The following is a 27546-nucleotide window of genomic DNA, read 5'->3' on the forward strand; positions in this document are numbered from 1 at the left end:
TTTAAACCTCATTCCATGAGGAGTAAGGGGCGTTTTGGAATAGTGGGTTATTTCTAAATTTATGAAATAAGCTCTTTTGAAATAACATCGAAATAAGATACGCAATTTGTGTAGCTCAAATGGCATACCTTATTTCGAGCTATGGTGCAGTGTAGATGCACCCTCAATGAGCACTCCTCGTTATCAGTAAACATTCAGTCAATTACTTTTTTAAATAAAATATTAACAAAGTTTTGAAAATCCATGTGAGAATAGCAAGGTCAAAACCATCACCAGAGCATCTGCTCATTCAGGCTTCTAGCACAATGAGATTGTAATAAAAGTAATAAATATCAGTAAAAATGAGAGTGGATGGCCAAAGAAAGAGGTTTTCTCTTGCCAGCCCTTTGCCCTGGCATAGGGAATCATCTAGCTTCTTATAGTTTACTCTGCTGAAGAGTCTGAAAAGTGATAGCACGGCACTCGGCAGCTATAGCTGCAACAAAATAAAAATACAGCAGGAGGCATGACTTTTAAGTGTAACATGAAATGACTGCATATAGGCAATACATGACTCACCTGGGCTTCTCAGTAGCAGAGGCTATGCTATTATCTACAGGGGAAGTAGTTGCCAGGAAGCATCTATATAAAAATAGCTACATAGAATCATAGAAATGTAGGGGTGGAAGGGACCTCCGGACAGAGCAGTTCCATCCATTGAGTAATTTGGGGTGGCCACTTTGGCCCCATGCTCTGAGGGTATGTCTACACTACCCCCCTAGTTCGAATTAGGGGTGGTAATGTAGTCATACGGAGTTGCAAATGAAGCCCGGGATTGGAATTTCCCGGGCTTCATTTGCATAAGGCCGGCCGGCGCCATTTTTAAATGCCGGCTAGGTCGGACCCCGTGCCGCGTGGCTACACGCGGCACGGGGTCCGACCTAGCCGGCATTTAAAAATGGCACTGGCCGGCTTTATGCAAATGAAGCCCGGGAAATTCCAATCCCGGGCTTCATTTGCAACTCCGTATGACTACATTACCCCCCCTAGTTCGAACTAGGGGGGTAGTGTATACATACCCTCAGAGACACTGCAGGGAACACAGAGGCTGGAACAGCCAGCCTGGCCCACCCTCTCACTTACTAGAGGTGGAGTGAGGGTGGGAAGAGGCATGGTGGGGTAGGCCTGTGGTAGAAGGGAGTTGACACAGTCCCTGCAGCCCCGCTAAGCATGATGCTGCCTCTGGAGGTCATCTAGTCTATACCCCCTTGTACTGAAGCAGGATTAGGTATACCAAGACCTCCCCAATAGGTGTCTGTCTCACTTGTTCTTAAAAACCTCTAATGATGGGGGAATTCCACTGCCTCCCCTGGTACCTGGTTCCAGTGCTTCATTATTCTTATAGTTAGCTGTTGGGGAAAACTTTGCAACATAAATCTCCCTGCTGCAAACTAAGTTGATTACCTGTTAATCTACCATCAGATGACAGGGAGAACAGGTAATCAGCCTGCTTTTTATTGCATTTTACACATATGAAGACTGTTATTGTGTCCTCCCCTTCTCTCCTATAGATAAAAAATGCCCAGTTTTTTCCCCCTTTCCTCATCATAGGTCATGTGTTTTAATTCTCTTGCCATTTTTGTTGCTTTCTTCCAGACTCTAGCCACTTTGATCATACTTTTTTTAAAGTTGTGGTGTACAAAACTGGCTACTCTACTCTGAGCCTCACCAGTTTCAAGCTCTTTGACACAGAGTCATAGAATTTAAGGCCAGAAAGGATCACTGCATCATCTAATCTGACCTTCTTTATGATACTGACCACCACCACCATCCAGACACTGTTTTGTTTCTACATCAGACATTCCCTGTTAATACCTTCCAGGATATGGATACCAAAATCACGGGCAAAGTCTGTGATACTGCCACACCAGATAGGGCATTCGGGCTCTAAGGGATGACTGCTAGGGAAGCAAACAGCATGATCACTATGTGCCCTGACATGCTAGTGGTGGCGGCTTTCATGTCTGTCTGGGGAGAAAAGTCTTCTCTACCTCAGTAAAGTTTTGCCTATTCGTGTAGGCTCAACTTCGGGCTCCCTAAAGGTGGATAAAGAGGATGAATGTGAAGCAGGGCCAAGTGGAAACTGGTCTGTCTTTAAACACAATTAACACTCGATTGTTAAAAATAAACTGAGTAAAAATACTGAGTTTAGAGAGATGAGCTGCCTGGATAACTGGCTTGCAAAGGAAGACTGATTCTAGTGTAGGTTACATCAGAAAAGCAGAAATACAAATAGATGCTTTATTTTTTTACTAACATTTCCCAACACCTTCCCCCTGATTTTTCTAGCAAATGAAAACTTGTAATCATCACTACAGTGGGATAATATGTTAATCCAGTTTAATTACTACTAAAGCAGGTAGGTGTTTTTTCATTATGTGTATTTGATAGATGGGAACCTCCTCTGGAAAGTGAGGGATGACAAAATTTAATTGGGCTCCTCTGGACTCTTTTCTCAAATTCACATGTAGGCTATAGCAAATCACAGATTAAAGAATTTGTTTTCTTTAAGTTAGTTGTTGAGTTAGGGTAGGATAACAATCTATACAATAACCTAAAAAATGAAAAAAATCTGTTATATTTCTGGTCTCTTGGAAACATTTTCTTAAAGAAATAAGGAATTATCATTTAAGCTTTCCTAATGAAGAGACTGGAAAGTGGTAAATCCACAGTGAGAAAACACATTGTTAAAAAATAATGAATAGTTTTGTGGTACCTTAACCCTGGTCAACACTAGCTTTATTTCAAAATAACACCCCCTTAGTTCGAATTTATAAGCAGAGTGTCTACACGACTAAGCCTAGTATTTTGAAATAAGGGGCTGTTTATTTCAAAATCTGTACTCCTGCTTTTTTGGAGGAATAATGCTAATTTTGAAATAGTTATTTCAAAATATCATTAGTGTGGATGCTCTGGTGCCGCTATTTTGAAACTACCCACTCCCCGCCCCCCCCCCCCCCCGAATAATTCAAACTAATTACTCTCCTGTGCTTCCTGAGGCTCTCACTCAAGGTAGCATGTCCACATTAATGGAGCCTGCCTCAGACTAATTTCAAGGCTTCCCCATAGTGGGGACACGCTATTTAGATTTTGTAAAATTGGGAGTTAAATCAAATTTAGTTATTTTAAAATAGTTTCTAGTTTCCATGGCCTTAGAGACTAACAAAAATATATAGTATTGTAAGCTTTCATGGGAAAACCCCAAAGCTCGTGATACTATATATTTTTGTTAGTCTCTAAGGTGCCACAGGACTACTTGTTATTTTTAAAAAGTTACAGACTAACCCAGCTACTCCCTGAGAATTATTAGAAAATAGATTAGCTAATTTTTTTAAACTAAAATGATACTGTATGTGATATAGCATTTAGTATACAGACAGAGATAAATTGTGTTTATCGTGTTCAGCCCATGTATTTTTAAATATGGCCATCCTTGTTCATGCAAAGAGCAAAATAGGGTCTAAGGTCATGCTACATACAATTTGTTAATTCCTCTTCCCACTATAGACAAGGACTAATGGGTGGTTGGCTCTGGTGAAATAATCAGTGCAGACAAGTGTGCATGAGGAAATGCAGCGGCTTATTGGCCACTGTCAGAAGAGAGGGCTAGATGACCTTTAATATGATGACCCATTGTAGCCGTTTTTATTTATTCAACGGAGGGGTAAGTTTTGTTATTTGTGTATCTGTCTTATTAGATGCATACAAATCAGGAACTACAAACACCTACTCTACGTTATTTCCCAAGAAATCTCTAGGCATTTAAAGGGATACTTAATTTAATATTTACAAGCAGCCTTGACAACATCCTTTAATCTCACTTGCTCAGGTAGGAAGCTTTGCTTGGGGGCAAAAGAATCCTTTTGGAAAAATGTGATTAATACCAATACCAAATAATCCATAATATTTATATTACTTCCAGAAACATTTATAAAACCCTAAACTAATTCCCAACCCTACATATTCAGATGATCTGATGAAAAAGTACAGCTCTACATGACGTATGGTGTGCTCCACCTTGACCACAATAACATAAAATCCACCACAGAGACATTTGATTCCAAGGCACTTACAAGGTATGTGGAAAAAATCAAGTTACTTTTTACAAGAACGAGTCTTAAATAATGAACAAACTAATAACATTTCTACTATGGTAGTGCCCAGAGACAATAGCCTGGTGGAACCTTGCTGTGCTAGCACCGTTACAAACATACAGTAAAGGATGGTCTCTGACCCTTTTGACACTCATATAATGTAAATATGATGGGACTAAATTTTGAGTTCTTCTGGCACTTCTGTAGTTTAAAAGGAGACTCTTTAAAGTGTAAAGTAAGCAATTCAGTCAGGAAGTTATCTGCCAAAGCTAAAAAAAGTCAGGAAATGCCAGTTCCACAATGCAGGAACACAACTGCTTGTTCAAAGGCTCAGTGTATACCATTCAAATTGAAAGACGCCATTTTGTATGTTAACACTTCTGGTATGTGTGAATTCCCCAGTGCTGCCAAAAGAAATACAGCTGAGAAGAGTAGGAATGTGACTGTATGACAGGAACAGACAATCTGAACGACTTCTTTAAGATTGTAGTTTTTATTTTTGTTAAAACTAGACATCAGTATGGCTTAACATGTAGGTGTTACGTCTCAGTGGGTATATTGTAAACTGACGGGGGAGGCTTGCTTCAGATAAGCATCTAGAAAGTAGGTCTTCATAGCTATTGGAGAGGGTTTGGGTGGGTAGAACCAGGTTGCAGTGGCTATAATGGAATGGTTCCCTCAAAGCTCACACATAGTTTGCAATAGAAGTTGGGGTACAAATTATTAGATCTTGTCTGTGTTAGAGCTTTGTGCAGCAACAACAACAACAAAAAGTCTACATCACTACAAATCATCAGGGTAGAGGCATAACTCACACACTTTCTGCATACAGTGTACTGGCTCATATAGTGGTATAGTAGAAGAGAGTAAGTTTGCTTTACAGCCTTAGCTGAGAGCCAGCTGACTTAGCTCAAGCAGTACAGGCTCCTGCACTAAGCTCCAGAGGTCACAGGTTTTGCTCTACCTGTTGGTGTCACAGAGGCACTGTACTAGTGAGGAGAAGCGGCTCTGCTCCCTGTCCAGCTATATTGTATCTGCCCTTCCACAAAGCACGCAAGGGCATGGGTGGAAACTGTGCTTTCCCATCTGTAGCACCTAAATCCAGAATGGCTACTACTCTTGCAATTCCCTGCTCAGCTTCTTCCAGCATATACAAAATCTTTGGCCTCTGATCCCACCCAGACGTTGTGGTTCATCTAAAATTCAACCTTTGCAATGCCTTCCTGTGTGATTCCTCCTTAGCTCTTGAGGATGGGATAATAATTTCAGTCCCTCTGTTTCCCCAAATAAGAGGGAACTGACTGCAGACAGACATGTCTGTGGATGGGAAAAAAAGTGTGGGGATTTCTGAGAACTTTAGCCTTAATCAGAAGAATTTGTAGAGTCATGTAGGGCCTTAGGTATTAAAAATGACTATAATGATTTATGACAGTCAATATGCAAATTCCTCTGCCCTGATTCGCTAAGGGACATTAAGAGCCTCTATTTGCATATTTTATTATTTAGAAAATCAGAGACATTATGCAGATCAAATCCACTCAGCTAAAGTGCAAGGAATTGCATAATTTGATAAGTGAGGGTTTGTTTGCACATGGAGTTATTCCAGAATAGCTGTTTTAAAATAACTATTCATGAATATTATGTATGAACACTCTTATTTCATAATAATCTTAATCCAAATGGATGCTACTTATTGAAGAGAAACAAGGAATGATTTATTGAGATTTATGAAACATCAAAAGATGGTTTATAAAATAATAAAATTGAGAGAACATGGGAAGGAAAGGTATGGGGACAAAAAAAATAGAACTTCACATGCCATTTAGAGCTGTTGATTATTCTAGTCAGATTACAGTGGGGGAGGGACAGTTAACAAAATGATCGTGGATAAGCATCCATAATCTTGACTAAATACCCTTTAGTGATGTGTTTAGGAAACGTCTTTTGAATATAATCCACTTTCTGGGAACACATCTTTCAAAGTAATTCATTCAGATCAATACAGGCCCTTTTGAAAAATGTGTACCCTCTGAAAAATTAAGCATTGGACTAATTTTTTAAAAATAAAGTGTATTTGCATGTAGGGATAATGGTTGAAAATAAAACGTTTACAACATCTTCAAGTATGAAGCTACTGTAATACAAATGATGATTTCTTTAGAATGGCTCTTTGCAAGTTTTAATTTAGTTAGGGGGAAAACAAATCAGTCCAATTTGACAAGAAAACCATTTCTTAATGTCTTGGTTTTCTGTCTTCTCAACAGCTGAAATAGCCAAAAGAGATAATAAATTATTAAAATTATATAAAGCAAAATAATATTTACAATATAATTATGGCTGTTTTAGCCTAAGTAGATGTAAATATACCATCTTCCATTGGAAGAACTGATCTTTCAATATTAAACATCATAGAAGCCAGTATTTGAAAGCAATTAACAGGGTCACTTCAACATGGGTACGAGAAGAAACATACTTATAGCCCCTGTTTAATGGGCAGGAATAGATGGATTTGTTGTGGGATAAAAATACTGTTCTTTTTCTAGCCACCAAGGGCATAAAGAAGTCAGTTGGCATCCTCCATGATGATCAGGTCCTGCTGCTTGCCAGAATACAATTAAAGATAAAAACAAAAGGCTTCATATTCCTTTCTCACTGTTAAAGCCACTACCTTTCTTGCGTCTTATCTTTTACTCATTAGAGGAACTGACAAAGCAGAGGAAACAGTAATGAAACTGTAAGGGTGTTTGTTGTCTGTTGAAGTTTTCGTCCTTCAGAACTGATGCCAAGATGAATCCAAGCCAGCATGTTTTTCTTTGTAGGACCTGAAGGAACAAAGCCTGAATTTAAATTCCTTTAAGCAGAAACAGGTATGAGTTATGTGTACTTCATTGCTCAAAAGTACTTCCTTTCAGGCATCAGGCTGAAAAACCAGCTAGGAAGACTCCTTCAAGGGAGTATTCACAACTCTGAAAGAGTTGTGAATGGCAGCACTCAGAGAACATTTAAGAAATGACTGATGAGACTTGATGGCACTGGGGGGAGAGAGCCTTCAAGTATATTCATATGTAAATCCCAGATATTTGCCAGAATGTTGCTTTTAAGTACTGCCATGTTTTCTTTGCAAGTGCATATGGAGTAAGTAGATGTGGATAATGTTCCCCCTAGAGACCTAGAAACTGGTTTTAATGTGAAAGAAAAGTGCCAGAGTACTAAACGCTTTCAGGCTATTCCTGTGTAAATAAAAGCCTCCAGGGAACTTGAATGGAAAAAAATCCTTCTAACGAGATTACCAAATTTGTTAATTCACTTAATGATCTTTCCAGGTTAATTGGATTTTGTTAATCAAAATGTGGTCCTCTTTTATTTACCTTGATTCTAGCTTCTTAAGGGCTTAACATGGTAAACATTTAATAAAGACATTGGTAAAATGTTTAATAAGGTGCTATATGACTCCTTGTCGCATTTAATGAAGAGAGTTTTGTCCCACACACAGAGATAAATTATAAGATATCAGATCTCTGTTTAAATTAAAGGGAATCTGAAAAGAACAATTTTCTGTTACAAGATTGTCACTCTGTTATACAACTTTGTGTCTAATTTTGTATATAATGCATGTAAAAATATAGGTCACAGTTATATAGTAATATATATAAAATCTAAAAAGAAATGTGCCAATTCCCTCTGAATTCAGAGAGATCTACTAAGTTAAAAAACCTTAATCTCTGACTCTAGGGGACTTGAGGAATTCCTGCATATCACCTCTCATTCCATTCACTTTCTCTGAAAGGTTTAGTATTTCATCCAACACTCCAGATATTTATCCAAATCTTAATTTTTTTTAAACAAGAACTTAGATCTATTGTTGACATCCAAAATCTCCTATTTATCTACTAATCAAGCCCCCTGTGGTCAGAGATTGTGCAGAATTTCCCATTGCATCCTGACAGTGTGCCTCCATAGTGTGGTCATCTCTAGTGAAGGCAAGTCCCTACACATGTCTTTCTAAAAATGTCCCATCATAGCTACCACCAGTGGGTTTCCAGTGATGATAGCAACAGAGAGAAATCAAACGTAAACAAGACCCCAGCAACTGTCCTTGTGTTAATCACAGAGTCAACTAGATCCGATTTGAGTGGGATTAGATGAACGAAGGGTTACATTGCCAGTGGGCAGCATACAGTAGGGCCTGATCTAGGTCAACATAGCTATGGTGCTCAGGGGTATGAAAAATTCACAGTTCTTGATTCTCATGATTAAACTGACCTAATCTTCAGCGTATAAATGGCTAGGTCAATGCAAGAATTCTGTTGACTTCTCATTCGCCACTTGGGACATGGATTACATATCTAGATGGAAAACCCTTCTATCGCTATAGTAAGCGCTTGCAATGTTACAGCTGTAGCTGTGCCTTTGTGACACCCATAATGTAAACATAGTCCAGCACTGCCATGATTGGTGGGGGTGCAGCGGTGTTTGCATAGGTGAGAAATGTACTGTCCAGGTGGCTAATGGAGAGGTGCCAGTGTCATCTTTGGCCTCTGGGTTGAGAGCAAGCTCACTCTAACACTGTCCAACATTCAGTCCTATTGATCATGAATGTGTTATTGGGCCACTGATAGGCCATTACTTACCAGGGCTGGAACTTGAAGTTGTAACAGAGGTAAAAAGACTGTACAGCCCAGTACCACTTCCCTGATAAATCAATTCCTGACATCTGGCATCAGTGCTTCAGCTCAGTTTTCTCACCTTAGCTGGACCAGACCTCAGTTTTAAGTTTGATCCAGGCACAGTGTTAAGTTTCTCCTTTACCGTACATCGGAGTCTCATCTCTTTAATTGTCTTCCCAGTACTGGTATTTGTCTAAACTCAAGAGACTCCCTTTCAGAGTCAAACCTCATGTCTTTGGAGAAACCTGGGGCTTGGAACCATTTTTACTTCTGATACTGCTTGTGTGTTTATCACTCTCATACCGGACTTACTAAATATGACAGGTGAACATTAAACATATGCAATGGATATGGGACTAACTGCACATGGATTGTGTTTTAGAAAGGAATAATGATGCTTCTTACCACAACCATCTTTCTGGTCTTGAGGGAAACAGTGGAGAATCCCATGAACGCATTGGCAGAGCAAACATCCTTCTTGAGTCCACTCTCCATGGCCAATAGCACCGCAGCTACTACAGGAGAAAGAGATTGTATAAACAGGAGTGCTCTGTGTGACTGAAAAAAAAAGAACTGAGCTGCTTCTTTCTCCTTCACTGGGAGACAATCCCTATTTGTTGCTTACCTGATCTGCTTATCGTGCTCACAGTGCCTGCCAGTAAAGTGTTTTGGACATATGCAAAAACTCCCCAGGAAACAGGTTCCTCCATTCTGACAGCAGCTTCTGTTCAGTTTTCTGGCTTGAGTCAAAAGTAGAGAGTAGAAAGGAAGAACAAAAAATTACCCAAGGAAACAGACCACTAAACAGAGACCTGCCATGCATGGCGAGGTTGCCACTAGGAATCTGACTGGTAAAGAGCTACCACCTGAGGGCTTTAAGATTCCAGTTCTTTGCAGAAGATACTTGTTCACTAGGAAGAACCTGCTAAAGTTGGTTGAACTTGTTAGTCTTTTCAAATAAAGAAGAGACCTCAATTAAGGTTTAATTATCCTCACATTCGGAGGCAGCGATGCCTGCAGGCATGAGCAGAACACGTGGTGTGTACCACTGGCAGGGGCAGAGCCAGCCCCACAGCAAGGAAGGAAAAACAGCTCTTTCAAGATTAGCCCTACAGCCCTCTGTCATGATGGGGGAGCACCAGAGCTGAAACTGATAGATTGGCGTTGCGATCTGGCAGGCAGAGTTTGTGTTGCTGCTGCTCTCAGGTTATGACAAAGGGCCCATGAGGCCAAACTTGAACATCACTGAGACCTTCATGTACCAGCTCTTGAGGTCACTCTTAAGTTGGATCCCACTATTCCCCCATGACAACAGAAGGCTGCAAGGCCCAAACTGGAGAGGGCAGTGGGGTGGCTAATACTATTCCTCCTTGTCACGGTTATGGAGCTAGCTCCCGTGGCAGTGCAAACATACCTCCTCCTGCTCTCTGCATGGAGCCTTGTCCCATTTTCAGCAGCCTGATTTTCTCCTGCTCTGCCCACAGGACTCCTCAGGGCAGCTCCAGGACCTGCTTAGGGAGCTGCGGTGAGTGTGTATGTGAGAGCAGGGGCAGATGACTGTTTTGCGGGGCCCCGGGCAGCATAACTCCGCGGGCCCCCCCCTTTGCCACATGTGACTGTTTTATTTCCTTACTCAGGATGAGGGGGTGGTTGGAGAAGAAACTTGGAGAAGAAATGCCTTGCATTTTGCCTGTTATCTGAAAATACTTCTGGAGGTGCCTTTTCACAGACATGGTACCTTTTAGAGCCTACCTTTGCTTGCTTTGAAGGCCTCCACTAGCCCCATTTTCCAGGGACATGGGCAGCAGGCAGAGCCCTCTTTGGGAGGCTAGCCCCACGTTCCACCACTTTACCCCCCACAAGCATCCCCTTTCTCTCCAGCCCAGAGAAGCCCCGAGCATTCCTGCTCCTCCCTCACCCCCCAGGCAGAGGAGCCCAGGGTGGACTGAAGGCAAGAGCTCCCCAACACCCACCCACCTGCCTAGAGGATTCTAGGCCATGGTGTGCCACCTCTTCCTTCTCAGAGATTACTGATGAACTTGGGAAACTGAATAGCCCATACTACCTCCTCAGCTGCCCTGGAACCTGCATTCATGGGGCATAATAAAACGTCTCCCCTAATCTTTTCAAGTGGGGGACTGGAGGCTCCTATGTAACTTGCCACTCAGGTCCAGGGGTGTTAATCTAGTACCTTTCACAAACACTTAACTTGCTTTAAAACAGAGGACATGTTCCAAAGCATTTGCTTGTTTCAATCTGTTAGTGAGATATTTATATGTGAGCTATAAAAAAAAAAAAAAAAACAGTGGTTGACAGACAGAATATGGAAGATAGCTCTGGTTTCCAAAAGGACACAGCTTTCAAGCTATATAATCTCTGCACTAACACACATTTTAAAAGTGCTCCTGAAACATTCTGTGTTAAAACAGTGGAGACTAAGTCCTATTTATCTATAGAACAGGCATAGCACAGCCAAGCCTGACCTCAACAAAGAGCTTTTTATATTTGTTCTGCATTGAAGAGGCAGGAAAGTGCAAGAACCATTACAAGAATTTACTCTGTGAATCATGCAATAGCTCTAAACACAGCTCCCTCAATATTTACATAATGAAGAGAATTTTCATATTTGGATGGATGTTCCTATTCTTATCTGTGGGGTTTTTAAAAGCTGTCTTAACCAACCATCAAACCAAAACAGACATTTCTCAGAAGAATAGAACACACAAGATTTAATGCAAGTGACAATGGCTCTCAAATGCCAGAGCACTTATGTCTGAATTCTTCTCTCAGATTTGTATACTTCAAGCACGACCCCATGCAGAGGGGAATATCTATTTTCATGGAGCTGTTCTAACCGTACAATGTGATTTTTATGACTGACTGTTGTGCATACGTTGTAGCTTGTTCCTCTAATAAGCTACATCATGTGCAGCATTCTTAAATTATTCATTATTTGTATTAGTGTAATGCCTCAGAGCACCAGTCACGGACCAGGGCCCCGTTGTGTGAGGCCTTGTACAAACACAGAACAAATCAATTAAGAGTTAGATCACACAGGGCAGGCTTCTCTATTTTTAACCTGGAAACACGAGATTTTGCAAGGCAGATCAGACCGCTGATCCACTGTACTCATGTGTTGTTCAGTAATGAGAATTGCTGATGTTTTAGAGAACAAAGTCTTGCTTGCTTCTGTAGTGCACCTAAGCAGTTTTCTGCTGCACATGAAAGTGATTCCTTCTCAACCCCAGAAGCATGAAACCTGATTCTTTATCTTAGAATTTATAAATGTGTATGCTAAGTCATATCCTTATGCAGCTTCTTTAAAAACAAACTAGGTACAGTGCATGACTAGACTCTGCTGTGTTACTGAGGCTAGGTCTACAGTACACTTTTACATCCTTAAAATTGTGCCACATGGGGGTGTGAAAAAATACCTCCCTTCTGCCCCACACGAGAAATTTTAATGATGAAAAGCACCAGCATGGACTAGTAGGTCCACTTCGGAGGGCCCTGACTTTTGATGGGTGGGCAAGAATGGTGAGGGAGTAAGCCCTGACTCTGCTCCCTAGCTGGAGTGAAGGAAGCCTCCGCACTGTGGCTGCATTCCCCTGCTGCAGCATCAGGTGGGCCTGGATAAAAAGTGGGTGGGCCATTGCCCACTCATGTCTAGGCCCCTGATGTGAACAGTGCTTGGTCAGCAGGAGACCCTCCTAGTGAGGAAGCTCCTGCCTCTCTTGGAAGGTACAGATTGAACCTCTCTAGTTCAGCACCCTCAAGACCAGAGAATTGCTGAACCATGGGAAGTCAATATTGTCTAGGAGCATTACCAATATTCCACTGCTTACAGGGCTCTTAGAAGACATTAGGGTTAAATTAGAGCTAAATAACAGCATAGAACACTGAGCGCCAGGACTGGTGGCTATAAAACTTTATAGGACCATGGGAAGCTTGGCCACACCCATGATAAATGGACATCCGGCTAACTAAAATCATGCCAGACCATGGATGTTGCTGGACCAGAGAGAGTGCTGGATTAAAGAGGTTCAACCTATAGTTTTATTTTGTCGGTAGGAGAACTCTCCCCTGGTGACAGAGAGCAGCTTTTCTGTGTGTCTTACAGCAGCAAGGTTTTACTGGCACACTTGGGCCACTGTAACCTATGTAGTGTAGACATAACGAAGCAATGCAATGAAGGACAGCTGTCTGCACTTCACTGGAGCCTACAGTTCTTCAATTAAGGTTCCTGTAGTTATTGTAAACAGAGTTCAATCTAGATCATATATACAGTAAAGCTTGACTATTTTCCTCTCCCTCCTCCCAAAGATGAAAATATAAAAGCTGCAAAAGTTTTTTTTTTTTTAATTATGTACCAATCAGGATTTAAGTGGCAACAAAACCCTATGGTCCTCCCCCTCCCAGATGATTTGAGCTAATTTTCTCAACTTCCCCTTGTGTTTGCAACCAGCAAAAGTGAGAATGAGGTGTATGACATATCACTTTTAACCCTTTCTGTCAGTTATAGCAGGAGTACTGAAATGGACTAGCAGAGTTTCCTGATTATCTATGGGGCTACATTTTCCAAGTGTGACAGGATTTTTGATGGCTAATGCCTTACAACACTAACAAGGTACAGATTAAGAACAGATTTATATATTATTACAAAGTCCCAAGTATTTAAAAATCAGAAGTGTGACACCAAAAACATGAATGGCATAAAAGTCAGGAGATTAAAAATTATTTGCTTTCTCGTTTCTAAGCCACTAGAGTTGGCCACATGGTTTATACTTCACATGTGGGTAGCTCTACTTTTTGAATAGTCTGTGCAGCACAATCTTCTAGTTTCAAGATATCATTTAATCAGATAATCAGGAATTTGAGCGTTTGTTAATAAAAATTCCCATTTTCTTGGCACTTGGCTGCTATTAACTGAGTCTGTATAATTGTTTAAATGTTTTAGAGCCAGTTTTTAACTAGTTCTACATGCAGCAAAGTTTATCTACAAAAATATGTTTATGCACTCCTTGTGTGCAAAAGCATGCATTTACACCCAAAGGTGTATCCTGAATATATATGGGACGAATGCACCACATAATCAGAGCTCCATGAGTCCATGGAATTTACTTTGGAATCCATATCTTCCTGCAGAATTTACATTCAGTTTCTATTTAGTACAAATGGTCTTTCATGCACATATATATTTCTTTGTACAAGGATACCGGTTATTCATACAAACATCACTGCATATGAAAGGCAGAGTTATGTACCCATCTGTTGGATGCACTAAAGTGAAGCCCTTGATCATTTACCATAATGAAGTTAGGTTATTATGCAATGATGCCTGCCTGAAAGAGTTGCTCCTGAGATGCTCGTGCACAATGGACATGAATAGGGTTGCCAGGTGTCCGGTTTTGAACCAGACAGTCCAGTATTTGAGCTTTCTGTTCAGGAAACAAATTGAGAAAATATAAATGAGAAAATATAAATGTCCAGTATTTTCTAAATAAGATATAATGTAGATTGTGATGTAATGTCAAATGTGTCCGGTATTTTTGTTGAAACCATCTGGCAACCCTAGGAAAAGTCTATTGCCTCCCAATACAAGGAATACACTTACCATCTGTAAGCCCAATGAAAGGTAAAACTTCAGAGGGATTTCTTCTTTTCCTCTCAGAATTGAGATTATTTATATCATTAAAAGTAGCCAAGGAAGTGTTTGGCTTTTTCCCATCTGGGTTGTTATCACATTTCTCCCCCTTACAACCTTTAAGAACAACAACAGCAAAGATTAGCAAACTCTCAGTGGTGGCTAAACTATAGATTTAGCTTCAACAGCTGCAACAGAGGGTTTATAAATAAAGTTTCCATGTAATTCAGAAGTGATGGTGAAACTATTATTCCATCCTCGTGGTTTGGAAGCTTTTCAGTAATTTTTATACCTTTGCCTGTTTGTTTTTCTGCTTTAGGGCCCAATACAATTCCCATTGTCTGCTCCTAGTGAGAGGTGGGACAGAGAAAAGACTCTCATAGTAGGATGTATTACAGTAGTCTCAAGTGGCTCCTAACCAGGAATCTAGGCCAACTGTACTACCCACTATCCATACACAATTAAATATGTCTCCCAAAACCTGTACATTGATATCCTAAAACATGAACACTGAGCCAGATTCTGTCCTCAGTCATCATTAGAGTGGAACTGGCAACTGGTTCAGTTTGCAGTGTTGACAGAAGACCCCAGTCTTGCAAACAATCTGGTACATGCTTCATGTTACTCACATAGAAGCATTTAGGATTATCACATATGTAAATGTTTGCAGAGTGAGGATAAGAGTAGTATTTCGATTGCATGCTATTTACGGATAAAAAAATATTCAAAATCACTGTTCATCTAAGAAAACCAGCAAAAGCAAAATTGGAGGGGAGGGAGAAGAAATTCTCTTACCATTTCCAGATTGGATTACTTGTAAAGATAGTGCCAAGCTTAAGAGAAACCTAGAATAGAAAATGATACATATAAGGGAATGCTGATTTCACTAAAAGGAAGTTAAATTACACCATCAAAGGAGCAATAAACCTAGAATGTATTATGCTCAACAGTTCTGGAGCAATATAAGGCTTGAGGAAGGGAAATCAACATCTATGCACTACACAGATGAGTGCTAGGGAAAAAGATAGCTAGAGACAGATAAAATGCAGTTTAAGGATCTTAAAGATAAGGATTTATAAAAAGTCAATACACTGCACCAGAATGAATGAACACTGACCTTTTCCAGAATCACACTATGTATATAAAGTAGTATTAGCTTACCTAACAAGCAGCATTTTTTCCTCAGATCACTGAATTTCTGTCTTGCACCTCAAATCCCTCTGTTGTAGAATTCACACCACAGTCCATACACTAAAGAACCCTTTCTGACAAAAGGGATCTTAGTAAAACACAGGAGGCAAACTACAGCTACTCCCTTGCACACCTCAGTTCACAGGATAATGTTTATCCCTCTGAGCTTTAACACAGGCACTGTATGTATTCTCTGGCTCCCTGGAGCAGGTCACTTACAATTAGCACCTTCCTAGGCTCTCCTCCCACCTCCTCACTTGACCTCTTCTCATTAATTCAGCAATTTTGCCAAGAGGCCACAAGGGTAATGTAATACAGGCCCCATTATGGGATGGCCTCAGGGCACTATAGTTAAGGTTAAACTGAGCTTTCAGTTAAAAGTTAATTTTCAAAGTGCTCTGAAATCCACATGCACACTGAGATTGTCTTGAAAACTTCTATGTATCATGAAGTTGCAGAATGAAAGGGCTAATAGTGCAAATTTGGGGCCTTTTGATCAAAGAGCCTAGAAAAATTAAAATAAAACAGAAACCAGTAAAGGGATGATATTTGGAGTTTTTGTATTTTTTTTATGTTTTTTGTAACAGGCTCATTTGTTTGGGGCTTTTTAAATATTATATACAATATTTTAATGGTAGGTTATTAATTATTTAACGTCATAGTCCCATAAGGACCTTGACAGTTAAGGGAGGGATTTTAGTGACATAATAATGTATTATTTATTAAATTGAAAATGTTCATATCCTTAAATAAGTATTTGTCTACATGCAGAGTGTTGTGGGTTTAATTTAAGATTTTATTTTAAATAGATTTAGTTACACTGGTGCAAAAGGCTGTGTAGACATACTTGTTTCTATTTAAACCATGCTTTATTTTGGTTTAGTTTAAGGAATAGCTTTGACTAAAATTGAAATAATTACACACAGGGATTTGTACCACATTAACTAACCCAGTTTGACTGAGTGCAAGTGTTTTTACAGAAGACCCTCTATGATCCATATCAGTGAAGGCCTGTTGCATTTATTGGGTATACAGTAATTCCTCATTTAACACGTGCCCGCATTCCACATTTTCGTGATAGCACGATTTTTTTTTTAGGGAACGTTTTTTGAATTACACGATCATCTCTGGAATAACATGATTTGCCCAGACGGCCCATTGCCAGTGGCTATGTGGGGCTTCCCCTGCCTCCCTGCAAAGGGGTGGAGGGTTCGCGCTCGCTGTGCCGTTCCCCGCTGACTCCCTCTCGCCGGACGCCTTGCCCCCTCCCTCCACCCCCCACTTGCAGACCAGCAGCTGGGTTTCCCCAGCCGGCCCATCGCTGGCAGCTGCTCAGGGCTTCCCCTGCCTCCCTGCAAAGCGGCGGAGGGTTTGCCACTCACCGCAACGTTCCCTGGCGACCCCGCAGGCTGGACGCAGTGCGGGTCCTGGCAGACCTATCACAGGGGCATACTACCAACCCAGTCCCCCTCCCCTCTCCTCCCCTTTCCTTCCCCAGAGCCAAACACCTCCCCTCCCTGCTGTAATCCAGTCCCCTTTCTCCCTCAACCTTATGTCCTGGTCCCAACAGACACCACCGCTTGAAACGCAACCCCCACCTTTTCCATTATTTTCAATGGGAAAATTTACCGTGCATAACATGTTTTCACTTCACACGATCATTTTCTGAAACATATCTGTAGTGTTAAATGAAGAATTACTGTATGTCTCTCAAAATGATTTCCTATTATTCAGCTACACTGATGCCAACCCAAGCATTCATGAGTTCAGTTCCCAAGAGTGAGAGATTTGCTTTAAAAAAAGTATGATTTTAAAAAGTAATAAATACTGGAGTATTTTGTTTTCTGGTTTTTGAACTTTCACGGTTCATATTGTCCAACTTTTCTCTGCAATAACAAAGGCTAGAAACTTAATTTGTATTAAATGAAGGCTACAGTTCTCATATTATCCAGGAGCGTAGGCTTTGATAAAAATCACAAACATCATAAGGTGTGCAGTAAAACTGCAAGAAGCAGATACTCTGAAACTGTGCCTCAGAAATAAACCAACATTTTGAAGTAGTTTTCATTTCAAGTAAGTTAATATAGTGGGGCCATCATGTTTCCATTAAAAACAGGAGCTAGTGTGACTGTATTTTGTCCAGTTTGTTTTTGCCTTCAGAGTTCACTGGTGAACAATGCCTGTGTAACGTATAATTAGGGAGGAAAAATGTACCAGTCTCACTAATCTCATAAATCAATACATTCTTCTTGTAATGATTCTATTCCTAATTGACCTCCCAAGATTTATCTTGTCTCTCACCATGATCCTGCTCTCCCTCACAATACAAGTGGCTTATAAACAATGATCTTCATCAGCTCAAGAAGTTTACAGTCTGAGCAGAGTCAAGGCATGCAAATTGAAGTCTTATTTGTTTCCAGGAACTTTGACTCAGGGTAATGATGGTAAACAATAATTAGTTCCAGATATTTATGGAGTACCTTTTCATCCAAAGCTCTCAAACTATGAGCCACTTACTTATTTGAGTGGTTCCATTCATTTCAATAGGATTACTCATCACATAGATAAGGTGAGTAGGCTCCTGCAAAGATTTAAGCACAAGCTTCACTTTTTTTCACACTGTGAAGAGTTCCAAGGTGCATATAGTTAAGTGTGTTCATAAGGCTGTATCTACGCTGCAGGCACTACAGTAGGAGGGTGTAGCTACTGTACAATAGCTATGCTACTGTAACCCCCTTGTGTACGCACTAGAAGGTTTTTCTCATCTGTAGAAACTATATCTACCAAAGCAATGGTAGCTTGGTTGAGGGAAGCATTCTTTCAGCAGGTTAGCTGTGTTTACACCTGGGGTTCAGAAGAGTTATGGCACTCAGGGGTGTAGATTGTTCACACCCCTGAATACTGAAGCTATGTTGGCCTAAGTTTTTAAGTATAGATCAGATTAGAACTCAGTCTTTACCGGACTGGGATTTTAGCCACTGCTGTGGTGGAAGCACATAGCAAACATACTCAGAACAGTCAGTGAAGAACAGCAAAGGCGTAAAGAAAGCAGTGAATGAATCTGAATATCCAGGGAGAATTTTAGATAGGCAAAATGCAATTATTTGAGTGGGAAATCATCTAAGACATTAGGCTTAACATTCCTATCACTAGTTAAAGTGCTACAGGATCTATAATTACCACAAGCTGGTCTGGAGGATGAAAATTCTGAAAAGCAGGATAACTATGCTACATAGTCCTGTATTTTGCTTCAGCTACACCAGACTAACACGGCTACATTTCTATCACTATGTCAGTGAGAGTCATCATACTCCTACAGACCCTAATATGGGCACACATACATCAGTATAAAGTTATCACATACAAGAATAGCTTGTTTCAGTGCAGAATGAAAACAAGCTGTATCACCTTTATACTAAAATAACTCCTATATGCTACAACTTTCCAGTGCAGAGAAGGTTCGAGGACTAGCCTATAAATAGGGCTACAGTGGCACATCTGCTTCACTGCAACTGCAGACCTTCACTGAGACTCTTCCTGTGCTAATTAGAGGGATTCTGCCTTTGGCAGCTGCATAGGATCTATCTTCCTGAGAGGCAGTAGCTAGGTGGATGGAAGAATTCTTTTGTTGACCTAGTGCTGTTTATACGGGGACTTTAGGTTGGTTTAACTACTTAGCTCGGGATATGGATATTTTACCCTCTGGACTGACATAGTTAATCTGATTTAATTTTCTAGTGTAACCAGGCTTCAGAGTCACTTTTCTGTGGTTTAACTTAATGCATTTTGGAAGTGGATTAAACTAAACTAAACCCTCACGTACTCCTCTGACATAACAGCAAAACTTGTTGAGCAAAAAAAAGGAACTGACCAGGGCCAAAAAACAAAAACAGCAGCAAAACTTGGGAGAGAGGGGGTCAGGCTGGGTTGCTTCACGACCCCCATAGAATTTCTTCATGCCCCCCAGTTTGGGAACCCATGCCTTAAGGGAAGCTAGTGGTGGAATTCTTCAATAGCTTATTCTGGGCTATTTTCTCATGTAGATAAGCCCTAAGTCTCTTGAAAATGAATACATAATTATGTAACAGTCATTACAAGCCTTCAACAACAGAGAGCCAATTAAATAGTTAATATGAAGTGGCTATGGTTAGCTAATGAATTTTCTTTGACTGTTTCAGGTGTTCGTTACACAGATGAAACTTTTTTGTATTTTCTCTATTTTTGTTGGTAGCCTAAGTTTGTTAAGATCAGTGTCAGAAGGTTATTCATTTTTTGCCAGTTGCTATCTTACTGATTCCGGTAACTTCAGATCAAACATTGTTTTCAGCTATCTACATTTATTATAAAGTGTAATAAACCTTAATAAAAATTAAATTTGAAAAAAGTCACCAAAGGATTTATCTGTGATGCTACTGCTATTGGAATGAAAAATGCATCTCCTTGTTTTCTCTGCTGAATTATGTTACATTTGATTTTAAATGCAGTAACATGGTGAAAGCTGGCATTTTGGAGGGGTTTCATTACAATTTAGCAGCTCGTTAAAAGTTAATCCCTCTAAGGTGTGCATGGGAGTAGCAAAACAATTAGCACAAGAAACCTTTGACTTTGCTATTGTTGGGTTCTATTATTATGTTGCCATTTGCTTGGCTTTATGAAACCAGTGTGGTTTCTCAGATGCATAGATTAAATCTCAAAACAATTACATCACAATAGTAAACTCATTCATTATTACTTCAGCTCCATCAGTATGAATTAATAGATTTCCTTAATGTGCTTGCTTTTTAAATGAGTTTACTGCTTAAGAAAGTATTTGATCTTCCCCCTCCTTTTTAGTGAGCATTTATTACCAAGAGCACTATCAATTCCATCTATGGAAGCCTAATAGCAATGTAAATGTAAAACTCTATTAGCTGCTTTATAATCATAAACTCTCATGTTGCACCCAGTTATTTGCATGAAATCATAGTATATAAAAGAAGTTTAAGTGGAATGTGTTCTGAATGTGTCATCTAGTGCCTAGGGAATCATAATACGTGTCCCTGCCTACACAGCGTGCACACACACACACACATGGACTTATTTGAAGGATGATCTTACGACTGATTTTTAGGAAATTTGCATTCTGTCCTGGGCTCTGTTACAGATTTCCTCTTTGACACTGGGCAAGTTATTTCACTCTTCTGTAGTGCAATTCCCTATCTGTAAAACTGGGATAAAAATGCTTATTGCCTCAGTGTTATTACAAAGTGTCATTAATATATGCAAAGTGATGTGCATCATTAGACAAACCTATACATTAACAATAGCTGGGAAATTAATTGTACGAACTTTTCAGACAATCTGGGTTTGCCCCTACACAAGCCTAAAATAGCTTAGAAATCTGTGTACTGGCTATCAGCTGGGACCAAGGCCTGCTGGGAAGAAGGAAGCTGTGCTACCCAAATGGAGATGGAAAAGGGGATGAAATTCTATAAGGACCAACAATGTTCTCTCTAATTTTTTTTCATTCATGTGCGGATTTTTCCTATCCATGTGCAGAATACATTTTTATGTGCACAAAGGCATGTGCAAACACATACTACCAGTAGAAACAAAAAACTAGCGATGTGGGTTTTGCTTATCAGCTGGAAGGTATTTGAATGTTTCCTGAGTGGCTGCACAAGTGCATAGGTTATAGAGAACACCTGGGACCAGCACTGGGGCTATTCCTTGTTGAGAAAGAACTAGGGAATAAGCACAGGAATGGCCCAGCTGAAGTCATGTGAGAAGGCTTAGAATAAGAGCTGGGGAAGACCAGCAACGTTTTGGTAGGGGTTTCTCTGGACTAGTGGTAATGAGTGTGCTCAGATGATGAGGTGATTGTGCTAAGCTGCACCTTTAACAGTCTCTTTTATGTTAGGGGGAGTCAATGCTGTACCCATTACTAGTCCCACTTCAATGTATTCTACAATATGGGAAAAAGAAGTTGTACGTGGCACCTGTAAAAGTTGTATACTTCTTCTCCACTGTAGTAAACTCACATAATTTAGCCCATGGAATCATCAGGAACCTTCTAGTTATTCACTGTTGGTTTCTCCTCTACTAATTGCCTGTTAAGGTAAGTGAGTCAATGAATCATAGTCACTTTATTAAGCAATTAAAAAGGATTAGAGTGTCCTAAAAAGGCGGATTATGTCAGAACATTATATTCTATTACTTCCCTTATTACTGCACCATCATAGGGAACAGAACATTAATTAAGTGATTAAAAGTTGTAGTTTCCTCTTCAATTAAAATTAGCTACTAAAGGTGAACTGTAAAACTTTTGGGAGGAAGAATAGGAGGAAGGAAAAGAAGAAATGAAGGCATTATTTAAAATTAATTCTTACATCTATAGTTTGTCATTACATTTTTTTGTTATTGGTGCTGGTGATAGTCTTTCATTATAAAACTTAACATCTCTGTTTAGTCTGGGTAAGAACTGAGTTAGTTGTCATGATACTGACCACAACTTTGTGCATAGACCTGGACAAGTCAGGTTCCATGTCATGTCAACTAATTGAGATTAAAACCGTAAGGATCTGTGTTGGTTGAAAAATCATGCACAGTATCATGTCAGCTAACTTGATTCTTCACAGTCATGTTCAAGCAATATAAAATATTACAAAATAGGACAATCTGTCCTAATTGGGTGTATTTTGGAATATACTGAGTCTGGATTGGAGCACAAGTCACAAAGCCAAGTGTTTTTTTCCAACTACCTTCTCCAAAGACATGCCAGGATGAATGAATGCTCAGCTCTCACTTTAGAAAACAACCTGGATGTATCAGAAGCAGTTGTGGCAACACAACGGAGGGAGTTTCAGCAGCACCTGTGCGAAGCCAGGGACTAAAACTAGTACTTATGGAGTTCTTGTTGCAAGAGTCCTGCCCTCTTGGGCAATCTGATTTTCTTGTGGATGATGATCACCAGGCTTTGACTCTGGGCTGAGTTTTAGTCACATCTTGGGCTAAGAAAAAAGATATATGTCTAAATGGCAACTCTGAATTGAGGCCAAGGTGTGACAGGGTGAGGCAACCCCGCACTAAAGGTGCCCCCCGCAGCGAGGCAGGTAGAAGCGGCGCGGCTTTTCTCGCCGCTGCCGAGGACGCGGTCGGCGGGGTAGCCGGGACGCGCCGCTCGGCAGGCGGCTTAGCCGGTGCGGCCCCGAGCAACATGGGGGGTGACGGGGTGAGGCAACCCCGCACTGAGGGTGCCCCCCCCAGCGGGGCAGAAAGAAGCGCCACGGCTTTTCCCGCCGCCGCTGAGGATGTGGTCGACGGGGCAACCAGGACGCGCCGCATGGCAGGCGGCTTCACTAACACGGTCCCGAGCACTGCGGGGGAAGGACCCCCCGTGCCGGGATTGGCAGGGCCAACGGGGGATAAACGCCACCCCACCAGCCTCAGGGCGGGCGGCCCCGCAGTCGCCCCCAGTCAGCCATATTCCCCACTGATGCCGGCGGCAAGGAGGACGCCGGGGGTGAGTAGAGACAGCTTGGGAGGAGAAGGTGGAGCCGCGGGTGAACACAGGTGCAGGTGTTCTGGAGGGGCAGGGGCGGCACCCTCCCCAAGTATAAAACCAGCAGAGTCAGAAGAAGAAGAGGAGGCGAGGAGGAGGACGTCAGATGAAGGGACTGAGAGGCATGAGGAGGCAGCGGGACAAGCTGGCTGGTGAGCGGACGAGCGAGGGCGTGAGGAAGCAGCCCAGGGCGGGTGTGTACTGGAGCCCGCGGGCTGATGTGTTGAGGCTCTGTGCCCCATCAGCCAGGTTGGGGGAGAGAGGATCATCTCCCCCGCCTTAGGGCCCTGGGCTGGGGTGTGGAGAGAGGGAGGGCCCGGACCCCCCTCACCTCCTCGCTCGAGGGATCGTCTGGGCGACCGAAGGGTGGGTTGACCGGGCACCGTTTTATGAAGACCGGGAGCGTCTGGGATGGCAACCGGGGCAGCGGGGCTGCCCGGGGCGGGGTAAGCCTGTGGACCCCGTAACACAAGGACTAAATGCATATATGGAAATGAAGGACTATGAGTTGGTCACTTAGGGGGCATCTAGAGAATAGCGCTATTTCAGGATACCTTCCTGAAAGAACTATTCCATGTCTTTTAAACAAGCCCATTATTTCAAAATAGCTTTTGAAATAGTGGGCTCACTATTCTGACATCCCTGTAAACCTTGTTCCATCAGGATTAAAGGACATTTTGGAATAGCACTCTAATTCAAAATATATTCAAAATAAGCTATGCAATTTGCATAGCTCAAAGTGCGTAGCTTATTTCGAACTATGGGTACAGTGGAGATGCACCCTTAGGGTTTAAGAATATTGCAGTGTGATATGGAAACGTGGAGGGTTGCTGTCCATGATGCTTTAACTTTTCTATAGAAAAATAATTTTATGTATTCCTGCATGTCAAGCCCAAGCTTTCATAAGCACTACATTTACATTTTTAAAGAAGAGACTGATCAAGATTTTCATAGTGATTCTGGGTGATCCATTTGGTGGGTGCTCAATCTGAGATTACTTTAAAATTTCTTCACTTACAGAAAGTGCTTAGCACCTCAATATCTTTAGACAATCATCCTCTTTCCAAAGGTATTTCAAGTTAGACACCCAAAACTGGAGACACCCCAAATGACTAGTCACTTGTGAAAATTTTGGCCAAGTAAATATTTAAAAGGTGTAGAGGCTGGCCAGCTAGCTTGTGATCATGGGGTGACAGCCATTTATTTCTCCCCATGTCTCAAAACCAGACAATGGGCAGATTATTCAATTATGCATCTTCTTTACTATCAGGTATGCACTCTGGCTGTAGCTATGGGCCAATCAGGTGATTGTGAGTCAGCTGCACTAAGAGCACTGGTTGAAAATTTTACATCAAAACTTCTTCCAGTGGAGAATTGGGTTTTCAATTAGCTTTTTTTAAGTGTCTTTTTGACCCCAAATTGATTAATTTTCTCACCAAAAACTGAAATTGGAGGGTTGGGGTTTTGCTGAGAAGTTGAAATTTTCCATGTTAAAAAAAAAAAAAAGTTTCCAGTTAGTTCTGGCTAAACTATGTAACACAGGAGCAATTCCAGTTTCACCAGTGAGGGCTTGTCTTCACTATGTGGTGGGTCGACATTACAGCAATCGATCCACTGGCAGTCAATTTATCATGTCTGCTTAGAAACAATAAGCCGATCTCTGAGTGTTCTCCCGTCAACTCCGGTTCTCTACCAGAATGAGAAGAGTAGTCAGAATTGATGGGATAGCAGTTCTCGCTCCCCTTACCACACAAAAGGCAACATGGTAAGTATGTCAACTTCATCTACGCTATTTGCTGAAGTTGCGTAGATTAGATCGACGAGGGAATTAGTGCAGACAAGACCCGAGACTGATGTGAGCTGACTACTTCCTTCTGTAAATGTGAGCTTAACCAAACAGAGCAACCTTTAGTTTACTAAAGGTTTACTTTAGTTTAGGTTACTCCGGTCATCTGAAGAAGTGAGCTGTGTCCACGAAAACGCATAATACCATCTACATATTTTATTAGTCTTTAAAGTGCTACCAGACTATTTGCTGCTTTTTAAGTTTTTCTTTAGTTTTGTGATAGCAAACTCAATAGGAGTAAGCAGCTGTGGGAGAACCAATTTGGATAAAAGAAGAACCTTTACCTCACATTTGAGTTCAAACGCCAAACCCTGAGTGTGAGAGTCAGGAAAAAAAATTACTAACTTTTTTTGTAAATCACTTCCTGGTCTGCCCCCACTCTGAGCTTTCTGGTTCCATGCTGGATGTGAAAGTGTAACAATGTCACATCAAATGCTGATCCTGGTTTGTGACTCTGAATTCTATCCTGGCTGACGTTACAATGGTAGGAGCTATGTGCTGGCAAATGTGCTACCTGTACAACATTCTAATGTAGATATGGCCCAGATGGACCCAAATCTGTCTTAACTCATTTGTCCTCTGATATTGAGACTTTACTTTGCATTCCCTTGAGCTTGAGTTTAATGAAGTTATAAAAAAGGAGCTCAAGGTCAGCTTAATTATAACTATAATGTGTGGTGTCCATGATATGACCTCTCTGTAAAGGACAATGGTTTAGCTGGCTGCATGGAACAGCCTCTGAACAGTGTTAACTGCTTTGCGAATTAATCCATTTAACATGAAAATAATTGGTGTGAGTGAACTGACTCATTTCAGTTCTCCAAGCAGATTTAGTTTGGATCTCCATATCTGTGTAATAATCATGGTGCATTTTTTTTAGATACCCTTGGGACAGTTCTTTGTAAAGTTAGGAAGAATTATGAACCATAATACAACAAATAACAATGGTAAAAGTACAATCCTTTAACCTTGATTTGGGAGTGAAATATTTTTCACAGGGCTGCAGAGAACATTTCTGGCTTATCTTAATATTATTAATATAGTTGTCCCATAAAATAGTGTCCGGGAAAAAAAAAACTAAGTAAGCGTAATGATTAGACTTGTTCATTTGGATTTTGTTACATACCCCAAATTGTTGACAAACTCACTAAATGTCGTCAAATATTATGGCAAACCTCATTGCACTGGGACTGATGCATTCTTTTTTGGGGGGAAGGGAGGGAGGTAGAGAGGAGCTTGATAAAGTAGTTGCTTTTAGCTTGGCTCAACTGAGGTGTGAGCAGTGCCAAGTGGAGTGGTTGTCGCTGATGTTTGCTTGGAGTTTGGAGCCTAAATAACCATTATGAATTAGGTGCTAGGCACTGTTATGGCACTTTAAAACCATTGTAAACTCTATTTAACCCTGCTTGGGAGGATTCTGCTTGAATAAGGGAATTCTTTTGTAGCCATTTACTGGCATCTATGCCTTCCCTCTATCTCCCACATTGGTACAAAGAAGTTATGTAGGAGATTTGGCAAAAGGGCTGTTGCTGTACTTTCCTGTCCCTGATTGACCCTTGACTGCCAGAATTGGCTATTCAAGCTGTGAGCACGGGGTATAAGGTTAGAGTAGCAAGGCTTCCTGCTGACCCTGAGATCGGGGGAGCACTCAGCTTATAATCACATCTATTCCCAGTTTTAATACAAGTACAGCTTCTCTAGACAAGGAAAAAAACCTATTTTGTCTGAATCTACGTGAACTGAAACTAAGGGGAAGGGGGGGGGGGGTATACCATTGACCTCTGAAATTGCAAAGTTTCACATTGTGAAACCTAAGTGGGGGCAAAACCTGGCATAATAAGAATAGGGTTGCCAAGTGTTTGGTTTTGAACTGGACAGTTCAGTATTTGAGCTTTCTGTTTGGGAAACAAATTGAGAAAATATAAATGCCCGGTATTTTCTAAATAAGATGTAATGTAGGTTGTGATGTAATGTCAAGTGTGTCCGGTATTTTTGTTGAAACAATCTGGCAACCCTAAATAAGAGTCCTGCAAGGCATGGAAAATACCAGGCCACTGGGGGGAGAATCCTGTACTCCAAGGCCACAGGCTGTAATGCAGGCCAATGAGAAGAATAGGTGATGCTTCCTGTTACACCCTTCATAGGGCTTTTGTGCTACTGCAGGGGTGTCCAAACTTTTTTCAAAGAGGGCCAGATTTGAAGAAGTGAACATGCGTGAGGGCCGTCCCTGCACTCTCAGCCCCAAGGCGGAGGGCCCGCAGGGTTGGAGGCGGGCGGAGAGCACAGGGCACGCCGGCCTCACGGCGGCCCGGGGGCAGGGCGAACCCGCAGCCGAGTGGGGAAGCGGGGCTGCGGACGTGCCCTACAGGGCAGGCTCTAGGACCGCGGAGGCCATGGGCGGCGGCGGCGGCGCAGCCGGAAGCGGCGCGCTGGGCACACCAGTTCAAAAGAGCGCCGGGGAGCCAGGAGAGGGGGAGGAAGCGGGGGCCGTATTAAATCGGAACACGGGCCGCAATTGGCCCGCG

General features: G+C 41.4%; 2 protein-coding genes across 3 annotated transcripts in view; one reads left to right on the plus strand and one right to left on the minus strand.

The window, feature by feature from the left end:
- LRRC2 (leucine rich repeat containing 2) overlaps nt 1-27546 on the plus strand; it is a 361338-nt gene that overhangs the window by 128795 nt on the left and 204997 nt on the right. The gene's annotated exons all lie outside the window — the stretch shown is intronic.
- LOC102449308 (cryptic protein) lies at nt 6203-15769 on the minus strand. Of its 2 annotated transcripts, none has more exons than XM_006129373.4 (6): nt 15606-15769; nt 15240-15289; nt 14415-14561; nt 9426-9540; nt 9206-9312; nt 6203-6955 (listed from the first exon to the last, which is right to left on the minus strand). In XM_006129373.4, the coding sequence occupies exons 1-6, from the start codon at nt 15617-15619 to the stop codon at nt 6828-6830; spliced, it is 561 nt and encodes a 186-aa protein (XP_006129435.1). In that variant the 5' UTR covers nt 15620-15769; the 3' UTR covers nt 6203-6827. The 2 variants fall into 2 exon arrangements, with proteins under 2 accessions (XP_006129435.1, XP_006129434.1); XM_006129372.4 differs by having other exon boundaries at nt 9206-9315.

This window comes from Pelodiscus sinensis, chromosome 6 (assembly GCF_049634645.1).
Source record: "Pelodiscus sinensis isolate JC-2024 chromosome 6, ASM4963464v1, whole genome shotgun sequence".
Lineage (NCBI taxonomy): Eukaryota > Metazoa > Chordata > Testudines > Trionychidae > Pelodiscus > Pelodiscus sinensis.

What these genes read in the sequence shown, in the direction of transcription:
- LOC102449308 (XM_006129372.4), bottom strand. An exon ending in AGTAATCCAATCTGGAAATG is followed by an intron (nt 14,562 to 15,239) that starts GTAAGAGAATTT and finishes TTGTTCTTAAAG; the next exon opens with GTTGTAAGGGGGAGAAATGT. An exon ending in GAGCACGATAAGCAGATCAG is followed by an intron (nt 9,316 to 9,425) that starts GTAAGCAACAAA and finishes TTTCTCCTGTAG; the next exon opens with TAGCTGCGGTGCTATTGGCC.